The 12155-nt window shown below is 40.4% G+C and overlaps 1 protein-coding gene across 4 annotated transcripts in view; it reads right to left on the reverse strand.

Moving 5' to 3' along the window:
- Nucleotides 1–12155, reverse strand: part of BABAM2 (BRISC and BRCA1 A complex member 2) — a 406664-nt gene that overhangs the window by 277783 nt on the left and 116726 nt on the right. For all 4 annotated transcript variants that reach the window (XM_004777487.3, XM_045073852.1, XM_045073853.1 and 1 more), the window contains one exon: nucleotides 2804–2998. In XM_004777487.3, coding sequence (XP_004777544.1) covers nucleotides 2804–2998 — 195 coding nt within the window. The remainder of the gene's footprint in view (nucleotides 1–2803; nucleotides 2999–12155) is intronic.

Genomic DNA, 12155 nt, shown 5'->3' on the forward strand with positions numbered 1-12155 from the left:
TCGACCCTATTGAACTGTATACTCAGAAATAATGAAAGTGGTAAATTTAATTTTACGTGTCTTTTGCCACAGTAACATAAACAAAATAATTTTTTTAAAAAACCTTGAACTGAACAAACAAGATGATTTGTAACAATCAATTTTAGACATACTGATTCAAAGGCATTAATCACATATAAGATCTTAGGAAACATGTCCTTTAAGAAAAGGCTGAAGAATAAAATGGGAGGAAGCATATTTAACTTAACAGAGGAAGACTAAGTGAAACCTGAAAGAGTTAAGACAGAGAAGGGAACCTAAAAGTTACTCTATGATTAAATTAACTAGGTTATTCATTCATTCATTCAAATCAGGTTTATTCATTCATTCATTCAATAATGTTTATAGAAACTAAACAACATGGCAGGTACTGCTCTAGGTGTTTCCGATACAACAGTGAACAGAGCAGAGATCCCTGCCTTCCTGAAATTTTACATTCCAGTGGGGAAAGACAAACAACAAACAATAAATGAGGGAGGTAGGCTGCTTCTAAGTGGCTCCCGATGGCGCCTGGTATTCACCCTCTCGTGTACGTCCCCCCCCCCCCCCGCATATGGACTGGACTTAACAAACAGAACACAGCAAATGTGATGAGACGTCACTTTCAAGATTAGGTCATAAAGACTATGATGTCTGCCTTACTCACACACTCCCGCTTGCTTGCTCTGGGGAAGCCAGCTGCCATCTTGCAAGCTGCCCCATGGAGGGGGTCTGTGAAGAGGCAAGGCGCTGAGGGCAGTCCCAGCCAAAAGCCAGCGCTGAACTAAGACCCTCAATCCAAAGGCCCACAGGGAACTAAATGGTACCAACAACCACAAGAATGAACTTAAAATGGACCCGCCTCCAGCTGAGCCTCGAGGTGACACAGTCCTGGCCAATACCTTGAGTTCAGCTTATCAGGGACCCTGAAGCAGAGGGTCTATACAGATTCCTGACAAACAAAAACTATGATAATAAATGTTGTTTGAAGCCACTGAATTCTGGAATGGTTACTTTATGCAGCACTATATATTAATACAACAGGCTAATTATGTGTATGTTAAAAAGAAATGCAAAAAAAAAAGTAGAGCAGAGTAAAGGTAGAGGTATGGGAGACACGATTTTAAAAAGGGGTATTAAGCAGGGTGCCTGGGTAGCTCGGTTGGTTAAGCAACTGCCTTCCAGCTCAGGTCATGATCTCAGGATCCTGGGATTGAGCCCCGCATCAGGCTCCCTGCTCAGCAGGGAGTCTGCCTCTCCCTCTTCCTCTGCCCTTCTCACCCCCACACCCCATTGCTTGCTCTCTCTTTCAAATAAATAAATAAAATCTTTTTTAAAAGTGGGGGGGGGGGCTGTTACAAAGACTTGCATATGAATATTTGTAGCAGCTTTATTCATGAGCGTCAAAAAGCAGAAACAACCCCAATGTCCATCGTTCGTTAGGTAAATGGATAAACAAAACGTGGTGCAACACACGCTACACCACAGGAGAAGCTGTGGTGTGACAGAAGCCAGCCACAGAAGACCACATATTAAATGACACCACTGTAAGAAAAAAATCTACACAGAGAGAAAGTAGTTTAATAGTTCCTAACTACTTTCTTTTGGGTTAGAGTAGGAAGAGAATTAACCATAAATGAGCATGAGCGATCTCATCGGGGTGATGGAATCATTCTCAAAATGGATTGTGTGGTGGTGGCTCAACTTGGCAAATGTGTTAAAAAAAATCACTGAACTGGACACTTAAAACCCGGGAATTTATGGTATGTAAATTGTACCTCAAAGAAGCTATTTAAGAAAATTGGGGGTGTTGGGACGCCTAGGTGGCTCAGTCGGTTAAGTGACTGATTTTTTATCTCAACTCAGATCTTGATCTCAGGTCATGAGTTCCAGCCCCACCCTGGGAGCTCAGCATGGAGTCTACTTTTAAAAAAGGGGGGGGAGGTATTAACACAGGCACCACAGAGAATATAACATATGAGTGAAAACTAAAAAGAAAGGGCACCAGCCACGAAAATATCTACGGAAAAGATGCCCAACAAGGGAAAGCTACACAGGGACCCTAGGGTAGGAGCACCCTGCATCTGCAGCCCAGCATGTGTGCTATAATGCCGGATTTGGAAACTTCTAGAAGAGGTAAGAGACGAAACAGAGAAGCCATGATGGGTAGAGCAGTGGCGAAGGGAAGCAAGTAGGGCCTATCTACGTCACTGGGGGGACTTTGGCTTCATCACATGAGAAAAAGAGAGTTATATGTAAGTTCTGGGTAGAGGAGAGCTATGACCCGACTGGTGTCTTTAAAAGATCCTACAAAGTCGAGAAATTCCCAAAAGAGATTATAAAAGGCTCCATATAACCTAGCTACCTTCAGAGTTACTGACCTCTCTTATCTGACTGCGAGAGATGTTCGACACCAAAAAGGAAGGGGCACTTGGCAGTGTCTCAAATATGTGGCCTGTGTGACCTGTGTCAGCACCTCCAAGGGACCTGGTTATACATGCAGCCCCCGAGGCTTCCCCTGTGAGTCATGAACATCTGGGGCCGAGGACAGAAGCCTCCAAATTTTACCAACTTCTCCAGGTGATCGTTTTGAGGAACATAATGAATCAGATGAACACTCAAGTCTCTTCAAGCTCTAAATTATGAGCACGTATGCAGGCAACCCAAACCATATTTATCTAAGGAAATGGTAAATGAACATCTGAATTATTTTATTACAGATGAAGTGCCTTTTATTTTCCCATCCTCAAACAAAAAAAAAAAAAAAAAAAAAAAAAAACCTTACCCAGTTGTTTTTCTTCCCAGCATAAATCTCCATGTTCTCTCCATACTGTGGCTCTTCCAGTAACGTCTGGTACTCAAACATGAGGCGGGAGCTCTCCCGGAGGCGGCTGCATTGGAATTGGTGATATTGCTGCACGAGTTCCTTCACCACAAGCAACAGACATTCGGGATTTGAAGGATTCCAGGAGGCGAGGTTCTGGGGAAGCCATAAATAAAAGGCCAGTTAAAAAGGAATTTTCATACAAGTCCAGTATCACATCAGCACAGCAACACAGAGGAAAAGAGTTATGAAAATCTAAGAGGAACAGATTACTCTTAATTAGGAATAAACTCAGAATTGAAGTTAGAAGGGTCTTTTGAGCTTGGTGACTTCTCCTGCCTTCTACAAGTTCTGGCAGAAAAATCACGGTGGAATTCCATCATGAGGAGACAGACACAGTAACGTGTAGAGCAGCGTGGTAATAAGACAAGAAACCTAGATATCCTGGAAGACCATCATTTTAGCCCTAGAAGACTTAATTTCCTTCTTATTCTGTTACAATTTTAATTTTTTTCAATCTGCACATACATCCAGCATTCTATGCTAACATCATTCAACCCAGGTTCCCGACAACCTGCATCAGATATAAATATCAGATATAAGTATCAGTATTATATATAATATATATATAACATGTAATATAATATATAAGTATTACATCAGACATAAGTATCAGATATAAATACACACTCTATAAACACTGGAGCCCCATAGAAATATAAGCATAGTAGTGATGGTCTGGCCTGGAAATGATATTAATGGAGAAGAGAAGAGGGAAACTAAATCAGGAAATGCGAGGTTCAGAGAGAGGAAGGAAATGGCCATGACAGCTTACAAGCAAGAAAGGAGCTGGGAATGGGGGAAGATCTGGTCAACAGTCATTGTGAAGCTCACATTCATTCATTCAACAATAGCTATCAAATGCATATTATTAAGCAACAGCCACTGTTCTAGGCAGTAAAAAAAACAAGCCAAGCCCTTGCTCTCCAGGAGCTTACATTTTGGTGGGCCAAGATAACTAACAAAAATGAAACAGATCAGTGGATGGTAGTAAATGCTGCTGAGGACCATACACCACGCATCCCAGAAGCCTAGGGAGGGGAGTGGTTCAAGGAGAAAGAGGCGATCAGCTGTGCGAAATGGCGTTAACAAGGTGAGGTAAGGAAGCCTGAGAGCTGACCCCTGGGCCCAGGGACAAACCCATCAGCAGCATCTTCAACGGGTTGTCTTTGGTAACATAAAACATGACTGTCAGGTGTCTAAAAAAGGATGGGCAGAAAGTGCACATAGCTAGGGCAGACAATTCAAACTGGGAACTAGTGGGGAGTGTGGGGTCAACGGAAAGTTTTGCTCAGATGTTTGTCGTCTGCTGGGATGTCCATGTAGAGAAGGGCAGGGGCAGGGGTGGTAAGGTGGAGATGGGAAGCAGAACAGCAGGAGGAAAGAAACAATATAGGTAGACCGGGATGGGATCTCCAAGAGGACTGGCCTTAGAAACGAGCACAGAAAGCCCATCCCCAGGAAGGAGAGGAAAAACCAAGCGAATGAGTTTAAGGGCAGGCAGGTTGTTTCATGTGGTGACAGGATGTGTGGCAGTTCTCCCCAGAGAGCTTCTATTTTCTCCTTGAAACAGAAAGGAAGGTCATCAAATGGGAGTCAGGAAGAAGGAAAGGATATTGGAAGTTGGAGAAGAAAGTATGAAACAGTCATTTAGAAGAGTCATTTAGTAGAATAAATGGACTGGAGAAATGTAGGAGGAATTCCAGATAGCACTAAAAGCCCCACTGAGGTTAGAGGGATGGTTTTTAAGTGAGGCCAATTAGCATAAATTACCCTGCCTGGGTGCAAACGTGAAGCGAGAGGAATTTGGATTTAACAAAGCTTGGGACTTTGCCAGAAGAGCACAACAGAAAGAAAGAGAGGCAAAGATCTTAGAGAGTTTGCAAAAGAATGATTATAATCATGGACCATGGACGTCAAGCCAGGAAAAAGCCAGGCAAGTTTGTAAGGGAGGTGAGAATTCGTGAAAGGGTGGCAGGGTGAGTGGTCCTGCGTTTGGTGGGTCATTAGGTATTACTCCATGGGGAAAGGCTTATTGATAGGGAAAATATATAACCTTGAACTAGGGCTGCTGCAAATTCAAGGACAGTGAATAGAATAAGAATGACAAAAGGAATAAAGGCCTGACACGCTGATGCTCATCACGGTGAGGTTTACTCCTCCAACCAGGTCAACACAGCAGTTAATCCTACAGCCAGTGCTATTGGCTTAATAAAAAGACTAATTGATTTGATAACTCTTAAGAGATAACATACTACAGATAAGTACTAGAAAGAACGAACTGGAAAGACAGGAGGTGTGGCCAGAGAACAGGATGGTTATAACCAAGGAACAGAGGTGGTCTGTAACTGGGACTGACGAGGTGTGGAACGCCACCAAAAGTGTGCCTGGCTCAGAAGAATCATTTATATGCATTTAAATCATATATGCAGAAAATTTTAAGGAAAAGGGAATGACAATTTCCTCGGTAGCAGCACCGAAGAGCAAGGAGAACACCCACAATACCCCCAGACACAACGGTATAAAGGACGGGAGAGAGAAATCAGCTCCAATACTAGAGAACATGGAGGGAAAGGCAGACCCTCCAGGCAGAGAGACAGACTCCAGAGCAGTGGTTATCAGTCTTTGCTATGGAATCACCTAGAGAGGCTTCAAAATACTACGGCTTGGGCCTAAACCCCCAACCTTCTGATTTTCGTTCAAATGGGTTAAACTGAGGTCCCTCTTTGAGGTCTTGGGTGTTGGGGTGTTTGTCTTAAATTAAAGCCCCTGGGGTGATTCGAATGCACAGCAAAGAACCACTGACTTGGAGGAAAAAGGATTATGGAAAAGGTTGTGGATATAGAACATCTGTGGATATAGGACTCTGTTGATAACAGCTGACTGTGTTAATACCCCAAAACACCCAATCTCTAGAAAGCTAGAAATTTAGCAACAACAAAAGAGAATACATGTTACACTACCAATGTTCAACAGCTAATAATTATATAGCTTGCCAAATGCTATATAAATTCTAAGAACTTTTCATACATTCAAGTTGGCCGTATCACAACCATATAAAGTATATTACTACACCACCTTATAGACAAGGCAAAAGTGGTTCAGTATCTCATTCCCAGCTATTGAACAATCAAGTTGAGTTTCAAACTTAAGCAATTTGGCTCCAAGTCCCTGCTTATGCACTATACCAAAGGCTCTTACACATTTTGGTCTTGGAAACCTCTCTTTAAAAAAGAAGTATTGAGAACACCAAAGAGTTTCTGTGTAGACAAATTATAGGGATTAAATTTTCTATATTAAAAATGAAAACTGAGAAATTTTAAGAATACTTATTAATTTTTTTAAAATAATAAACCTACTACATGTTAACATAAAAAATGTTTTTTTTTTTTAATGGACTCACTAGGATTTCCAAAAGAAATAGGGCATGGCATTGTTTTACATTCTTGCAAATCTCTTCAATGTCTGGTTTAATAAAAGAGCTGAGCGCTTATATCTGCTTTTACATTCGATGTTGCAATATGTTGTTTTGGCTGAAGGATATGAAAAAAAATCCAGCCTCACTCAAATATGTACTTTAAAAAGAGAGAAGTATTTTAATAGCCTTGTCAAATAATTCTAGATATATTCTTCTTGGATACTATACCAAAACTCAACAAGTGGAAGTTTCTTTTTTTTTTTTAAAGATTTTATTTATTTATTCAACAGACAGAGATCACAAGTAGGCAGAGAGGCAGGCATAAAGAGAGAGGAGGAAGCAGGCTCACCACCGAGCAGAGAGCCCGATGCAAGGCCCAATCCCAGGACCCTGAGACCACGACCCGAGTCGAAGGCAGAGGCTCAACCCACTGAGCCACCCAGGAGCCCCAACAAGCGGAAGTTTCTTAAAGGCTAGCTGCAATGTGGAATCCAAAACTGTATTAATAAACATTTCATGCTCTTACATTAAATTCCATTCACCTATCCTGCACTTTAAATGTATCTTCTACTTACTGTATGATTTTGTACCATCATGCATTTGGTCATTTAGAAAATACTGATTCACAGAGTTATGCAGCTCTTCTAAACATTGACACATTTCATTTATATAATCACAAAGTCATTTACATAATCACATTCATTAATATCATAACTAATCTCACCAGAAAAGTCTTCTATCAAAAGAAAAAAAAAGGTTAAAAAAAAGTGCATCCTTTCAAAGGACAGCAATTACTCTGATCTACCAAGTGGGTTGATTTCCAGGCACCAAATGACAATGGGAAATCATGAAATGCTCTCTTAGGTACAAGATAGACAGGTTTTAAGAGATGTTCAAATAAAGATTTGATGAACAGAGGAAAAAGTCAGCTCTTGAGCATCTTACAGTGAAACAAAGACAGTCCTACCTATGAATTTGTTTGAAAAGAAGAGTGTCAAAGTCCTCACTGGCCAATCTCTTGACCTCAAGATTCTGAAAATTCCTTTTGAGCTACTCGAGACCACAAAGGTATCAATAGGATATAACAGCACAGGGTGCCTCGGTGGCTCAGTCTGTTGAATGTCTGCCTTCAGCTCAGGTCATGATCCCAGGGTCCTGGGACTGAGTCCTCGTCGGGCTCCCTGCTCAGGGAGAGTCTGCTTCTCCCTCTTCCTCTGAGCCTCCCCCTGCTCGCTCTCTCCTGATTTCTCTCTTTCTCTCAAATAAATAAAGTCTTTTTAAAAAAAGAAGATGCAATAACACAGTAGAGAACTCAAAATGATTATGTAACTTGCTATGAATTTCCTTCAGAGATCATCATTAAACATTAACAGGAAAAATTTACAATTTCCATTTCTTGGTCAGTGGTCAAGTCCCTGTTCTAGGACAAAAAAAAAGTTTAGTTGCCTCAACTTGTACTTTTTTAATTCTATCTTTTCTCTTTACCTGTTTGGCAAGTTAGCCTATATCCCACAATAAATATATATATATATAAACACACACACATATATATATGTGTGTAAATATATATATATATATATATATATACACAATACACACACACACACACACATATATATATATGCATGCATATAAGCTGGCAAACATCTCTTACCAATGTGAATTCATTTCAAGTAATTCAGCCTAATTGTTAAATGCATAAACATATGCTAACAAGTCCCTTCCCATTAAAATACAATCTCCAAGTACATGGAAATACATTTGACCTCTACCATTCAGTGTATGCTTCAGTGGGAAATGACTTAGCTGAAAAGCATCCCCATCAGGGGATGTACAGACAGTCTCAACAAAATAAAAATCTCCCCACTATTGCTACATGACCACTTTCACTTACGTAATTTGTGGTTTGAGACACTTTGTTTAGAAGGGGAGAACAGACAAGATATTACAAGATTGTGATCATGTCCTAAAACGAGGACATATGTTTAAAATGGTCTAACGAGGCAGATGTTGGAGCTTTCCACTCTCCTGGGTAGAGACAGAGAAAGTGTCCAAAGTTTCTTCAGGGAACTGTACAAGCCACAACAAAGTGGGGGGGGGGGGGGGGAATAGCTCAAGGTATAAATTAAGAGGCCTCTTTAGAAAAAAGAGAAAAATAAGCATTTCCCTCTATATTACTATACATACATAGACACACAATATACACACACATATATTATTCTCTATATATTAAGTCCTATTCTACTGATTTTTTTGGACATGCATGAAAGAAATCTGAAATGAAGATGGCCCCAAAGAGTAAGCACAGGACACATATTACCAAAGAAAAGGGAATAGAAAAGAGATTTCATGGGGTGCCTGGGTGGCTCAGTCAGTTAAGCGCCTGCCTTCAACTCAAGTCATGATCCTAGGGTCCTGGGATCGAGCCCCGCATTGGGGCTGGGTCGGGAGGGGGGGGGTCCCTGCTCAGCAGGGGGTCCTCCCTGCTCAGCGAGGGGTCCTGCTTCTCCCTCTGCCTGCCGCTCCCCCTGCTTGTGCTCTCCCTGCCTCTCTCTCTCTCTCTAAGTAAATATATAAAATCTTTAAAAAGAGAGAGATTTCAAAAACAAGGAATGAAACACACATTAGAAGAAAGTGATAAAACCCAATAAAAGTAAATAAACAGAAGCAAAAGAATTAACTACTAGCATGAAACTTGCCTCATTCTCACTGAACACTGATGAAACAGGTCAGGGAGGTGTCATGTCAGCTCATTTTAAAGACTGGGTAACTAGAACCATTGAAGAGTTCTTCTGACATTCACGTCGGCAAGTGACAGTAGAGAATATAACTCTGCCGACCCTCTCTTCAGTTCACTGAAATATCAGTTTCTAACCAAACAAATGGCACCTGCCTCACCACGCCACGACGTACCTCACACCTGGCATTAATTCGGGGTTCCCCATGGTGGCTCACCTGCCCGAGGCTGCCCGATTTGAAGGAAGCTCCTGAATCTGGGACCCTCAACCTTCCCACATTTCTCTCTCATCAATGCACCACACATGCTACTCCCCAGTCAATCAGGCCACAACCTCGAACACATCTCAACCAATCCTGAGTTCCTTGTCAGGTTCCTTAGATCAGAAACATAGTGATGGATGCTATTTTCAGAGGCCCAGCTCACCCCAGTTCACATCTCACTTACTGAAAACCTGGCTTCTGAGCCACACTGAGGCAAACGCAGACACACACACACACACACACACACACACACACACACACAGACCTCAATCCAGGAAAGAAGCTGGGAAACAATGGGGAAACAATGTACTGAGTTCCTACCTTTGGGGAGACAAAGGAGGAAAATAAGCAAATTAGCAAATGAGCCCTGGGACCCATCGCTGCCTAATAATGGAGAGAAAAGAAATCTAAGGGGAAAAAATTTTCTTTAACAGAAACAAATCTTGTAATGAAAATTTTCCATTGATAAAAGGAATTATTTGACACTTCATACCACAAAATTTTGCGCTGTCTGGCATTCGGATAAAATAGAAATTGAAATGGAGTAACAGTTATGTGAAAAGCATGCAACCTTACCAATAATCAAAGAAATGTTAATTTCTCTGGTTTCTTCTTTGTCATAAACTAACTTTTCATTGAAGAAATAATATGTACATGGTAAAAGAAACAGTATTTTCCCAATAGCATAAAAGAGTATCAAGAACAAAAGTCACCCTCACAACTTATTTTAGATCCCCCACCCCACTCCCCAAGTGGATTACTCTTATCCCCCAGAAAGATCCACACTGGGACTGTGTAAGGTGCCAACATCTGACCCTTCTTGGGTATTCTAGATCACCTCTAGCTTTGCTCACTCTGCACCTTCTCCCCACTCTTTGAAGCTACATACCCTGGCTCCCATGGTTCGACTAGCCTCCCTTGAATCAGGTATTAATTTGAACTCAGTAGCCTGACTTACTCCAAGATGGGGCCTCAACCCCCACAAATTGTCTCTTGCTCTCATGGGACTCATGATTTGGCCAGCTCCTCACTTCTCAAGCAGACAGCTAATGCTGGGAAGGAAGGATGCAGTTTAATGGACACTTTTACACATGAGAGTGAAAACTGATACAAGCAGTTAATATTTTTCAAGAAGCATAAAAATGTTCACTATCAAAACCCCTTAGAAGTCCTATTTCTCAGAATCTATCTAAGAAAAAAGCAAAAATAAGGGGGGGAAAAGCACAACTGGCAGAAAAATGTAATTTAAAATATCACGAAACTGCAAATAACCTAAATGCCTAATAATAAGAAATTGTTGAAAAACTGTTATGGTCACTCAAGGAATACTATGCAGCCAGTATGTTTACAAATACTGGGAGACAGTATAGAAAATACTATTAAATACTGACAAAATATTAAATGAAGACAGATATAAAACTGCATATACATTATGATCTTAACTTTGATTATTCCCATTCTTTCCTAACCTCCTATACCAAAAAAAATCTATGCATAAAAAAAATTACTAAAAGAAATGTTCACAACTAATGTTAACAGTTTGGGAGCTGTTTACCAGTGTTCTCTTTTCCTTCTTCCTAATGTTCTAGATTTTCTGCATTTCTAACTGCATTGTTATCCAGACGTATGTATGTATATATGTGCACATACGTAACACATGCACATACTTTCATAATGGAAAACTGTAAATTTTTAAAATAGAATAGCATACTTCAGTATTTCATTCCGAACTGTGTTTCCATCTCAAAGTTTAAGAAATTCCACTTGCCACTTACATGTTTTATAAAGTCAGGCTTCATTGGTCTCTTTTTATCACTCAAAATTACCCAGCTCCATAGCCTTCTGGAACAAATCTTGCATCACTTAACCCTAAATAAATATGCTTTAAGCAACTTTGAACTGTTTCTTGAATTCTAAACCTCACAGAACATTTCCAGAAAGCTACTGCAATATGCCACCGTGCAATGGCAACAGTTGTAGGAATCTATTACGCTTCTCTCAACCAAAACTCTTTTGTGTTACATTTCTCTGAAAGGAAGTCTTAGGAAATGACTGATGGCATTTTCCACTTCTAACAGAACTGTAGCTGGACAGCATGAATTTTTTAAATATCACTTCATCTAGGGAATACAAAAGATAAGAATGAATCTGCTAACTGAACTATCTGTAAGAAGACCAGGCATTATCAAAACTGAATATCCACACTGTCTGTTAGAACTCGTCTAACGCATTGCCTAAAATAATTTAAATGCAATTACTTTAAACTTTCTTTAAACTTTCTTAAAATAGAGCAACTTCTTACAGTTGAGTTAACATAACATGAAATGTAAGGGCAGGTGAAACAGAAGCTGAATTAAGAGAAGCTAACTGGGACTCCTCAGAGCAAGTCTACTCCCACTTCCATATAACTACCCTCCGCAAGTTCACAGTCATGGCGCTAGCAGAAAAGACAAGCCAGCACTCCCAATCACATCCTTTACAATGAACTTGTAGTTAATGCTGTGGGACTTTATTTTTGAGAAACCTCAAGTGTTAAGAACAAAATGGAGTGTGTGGAAGGGGAGAATATACCACACTTGTGTTCTGTTCCACTAAAATGTGTAGTGCACTCACAGAAATAAATATGGTAAGGCAAAAAATTAAATAGGGCCATTTTACAATCCTCAGTGGCTTTATTTTCAAGTACTCTTAACAATTATCTTTATCCTTCTAGGCAGGGCCCTAGTGAGTCTAAGGTCTGAGATTATTGCCATGATGTTTGAAGTTGTCGTTAATTACGGTCTTTGAAAACTCAGTGGGAAAACTTCTGGGAAGCACAAAAGCTAACTGGAAAGA

Source organism: Mustela putorius, unplaced genomic scaffold (assembly GCF_011764305.1).
Source record: "Mustela putorius furo isolate JIRA1106 unplaced genomic scaffold, ASM1176430v1.1 tig00537293_pilon_pilon_pilon, whole genome shotgun sequence".
Lineage (NCBI taxonomy): Eukaryota > Metazoa > Chordata > Mammalia > Carnivora > Mustelidae > Mustela > Mustela putorius.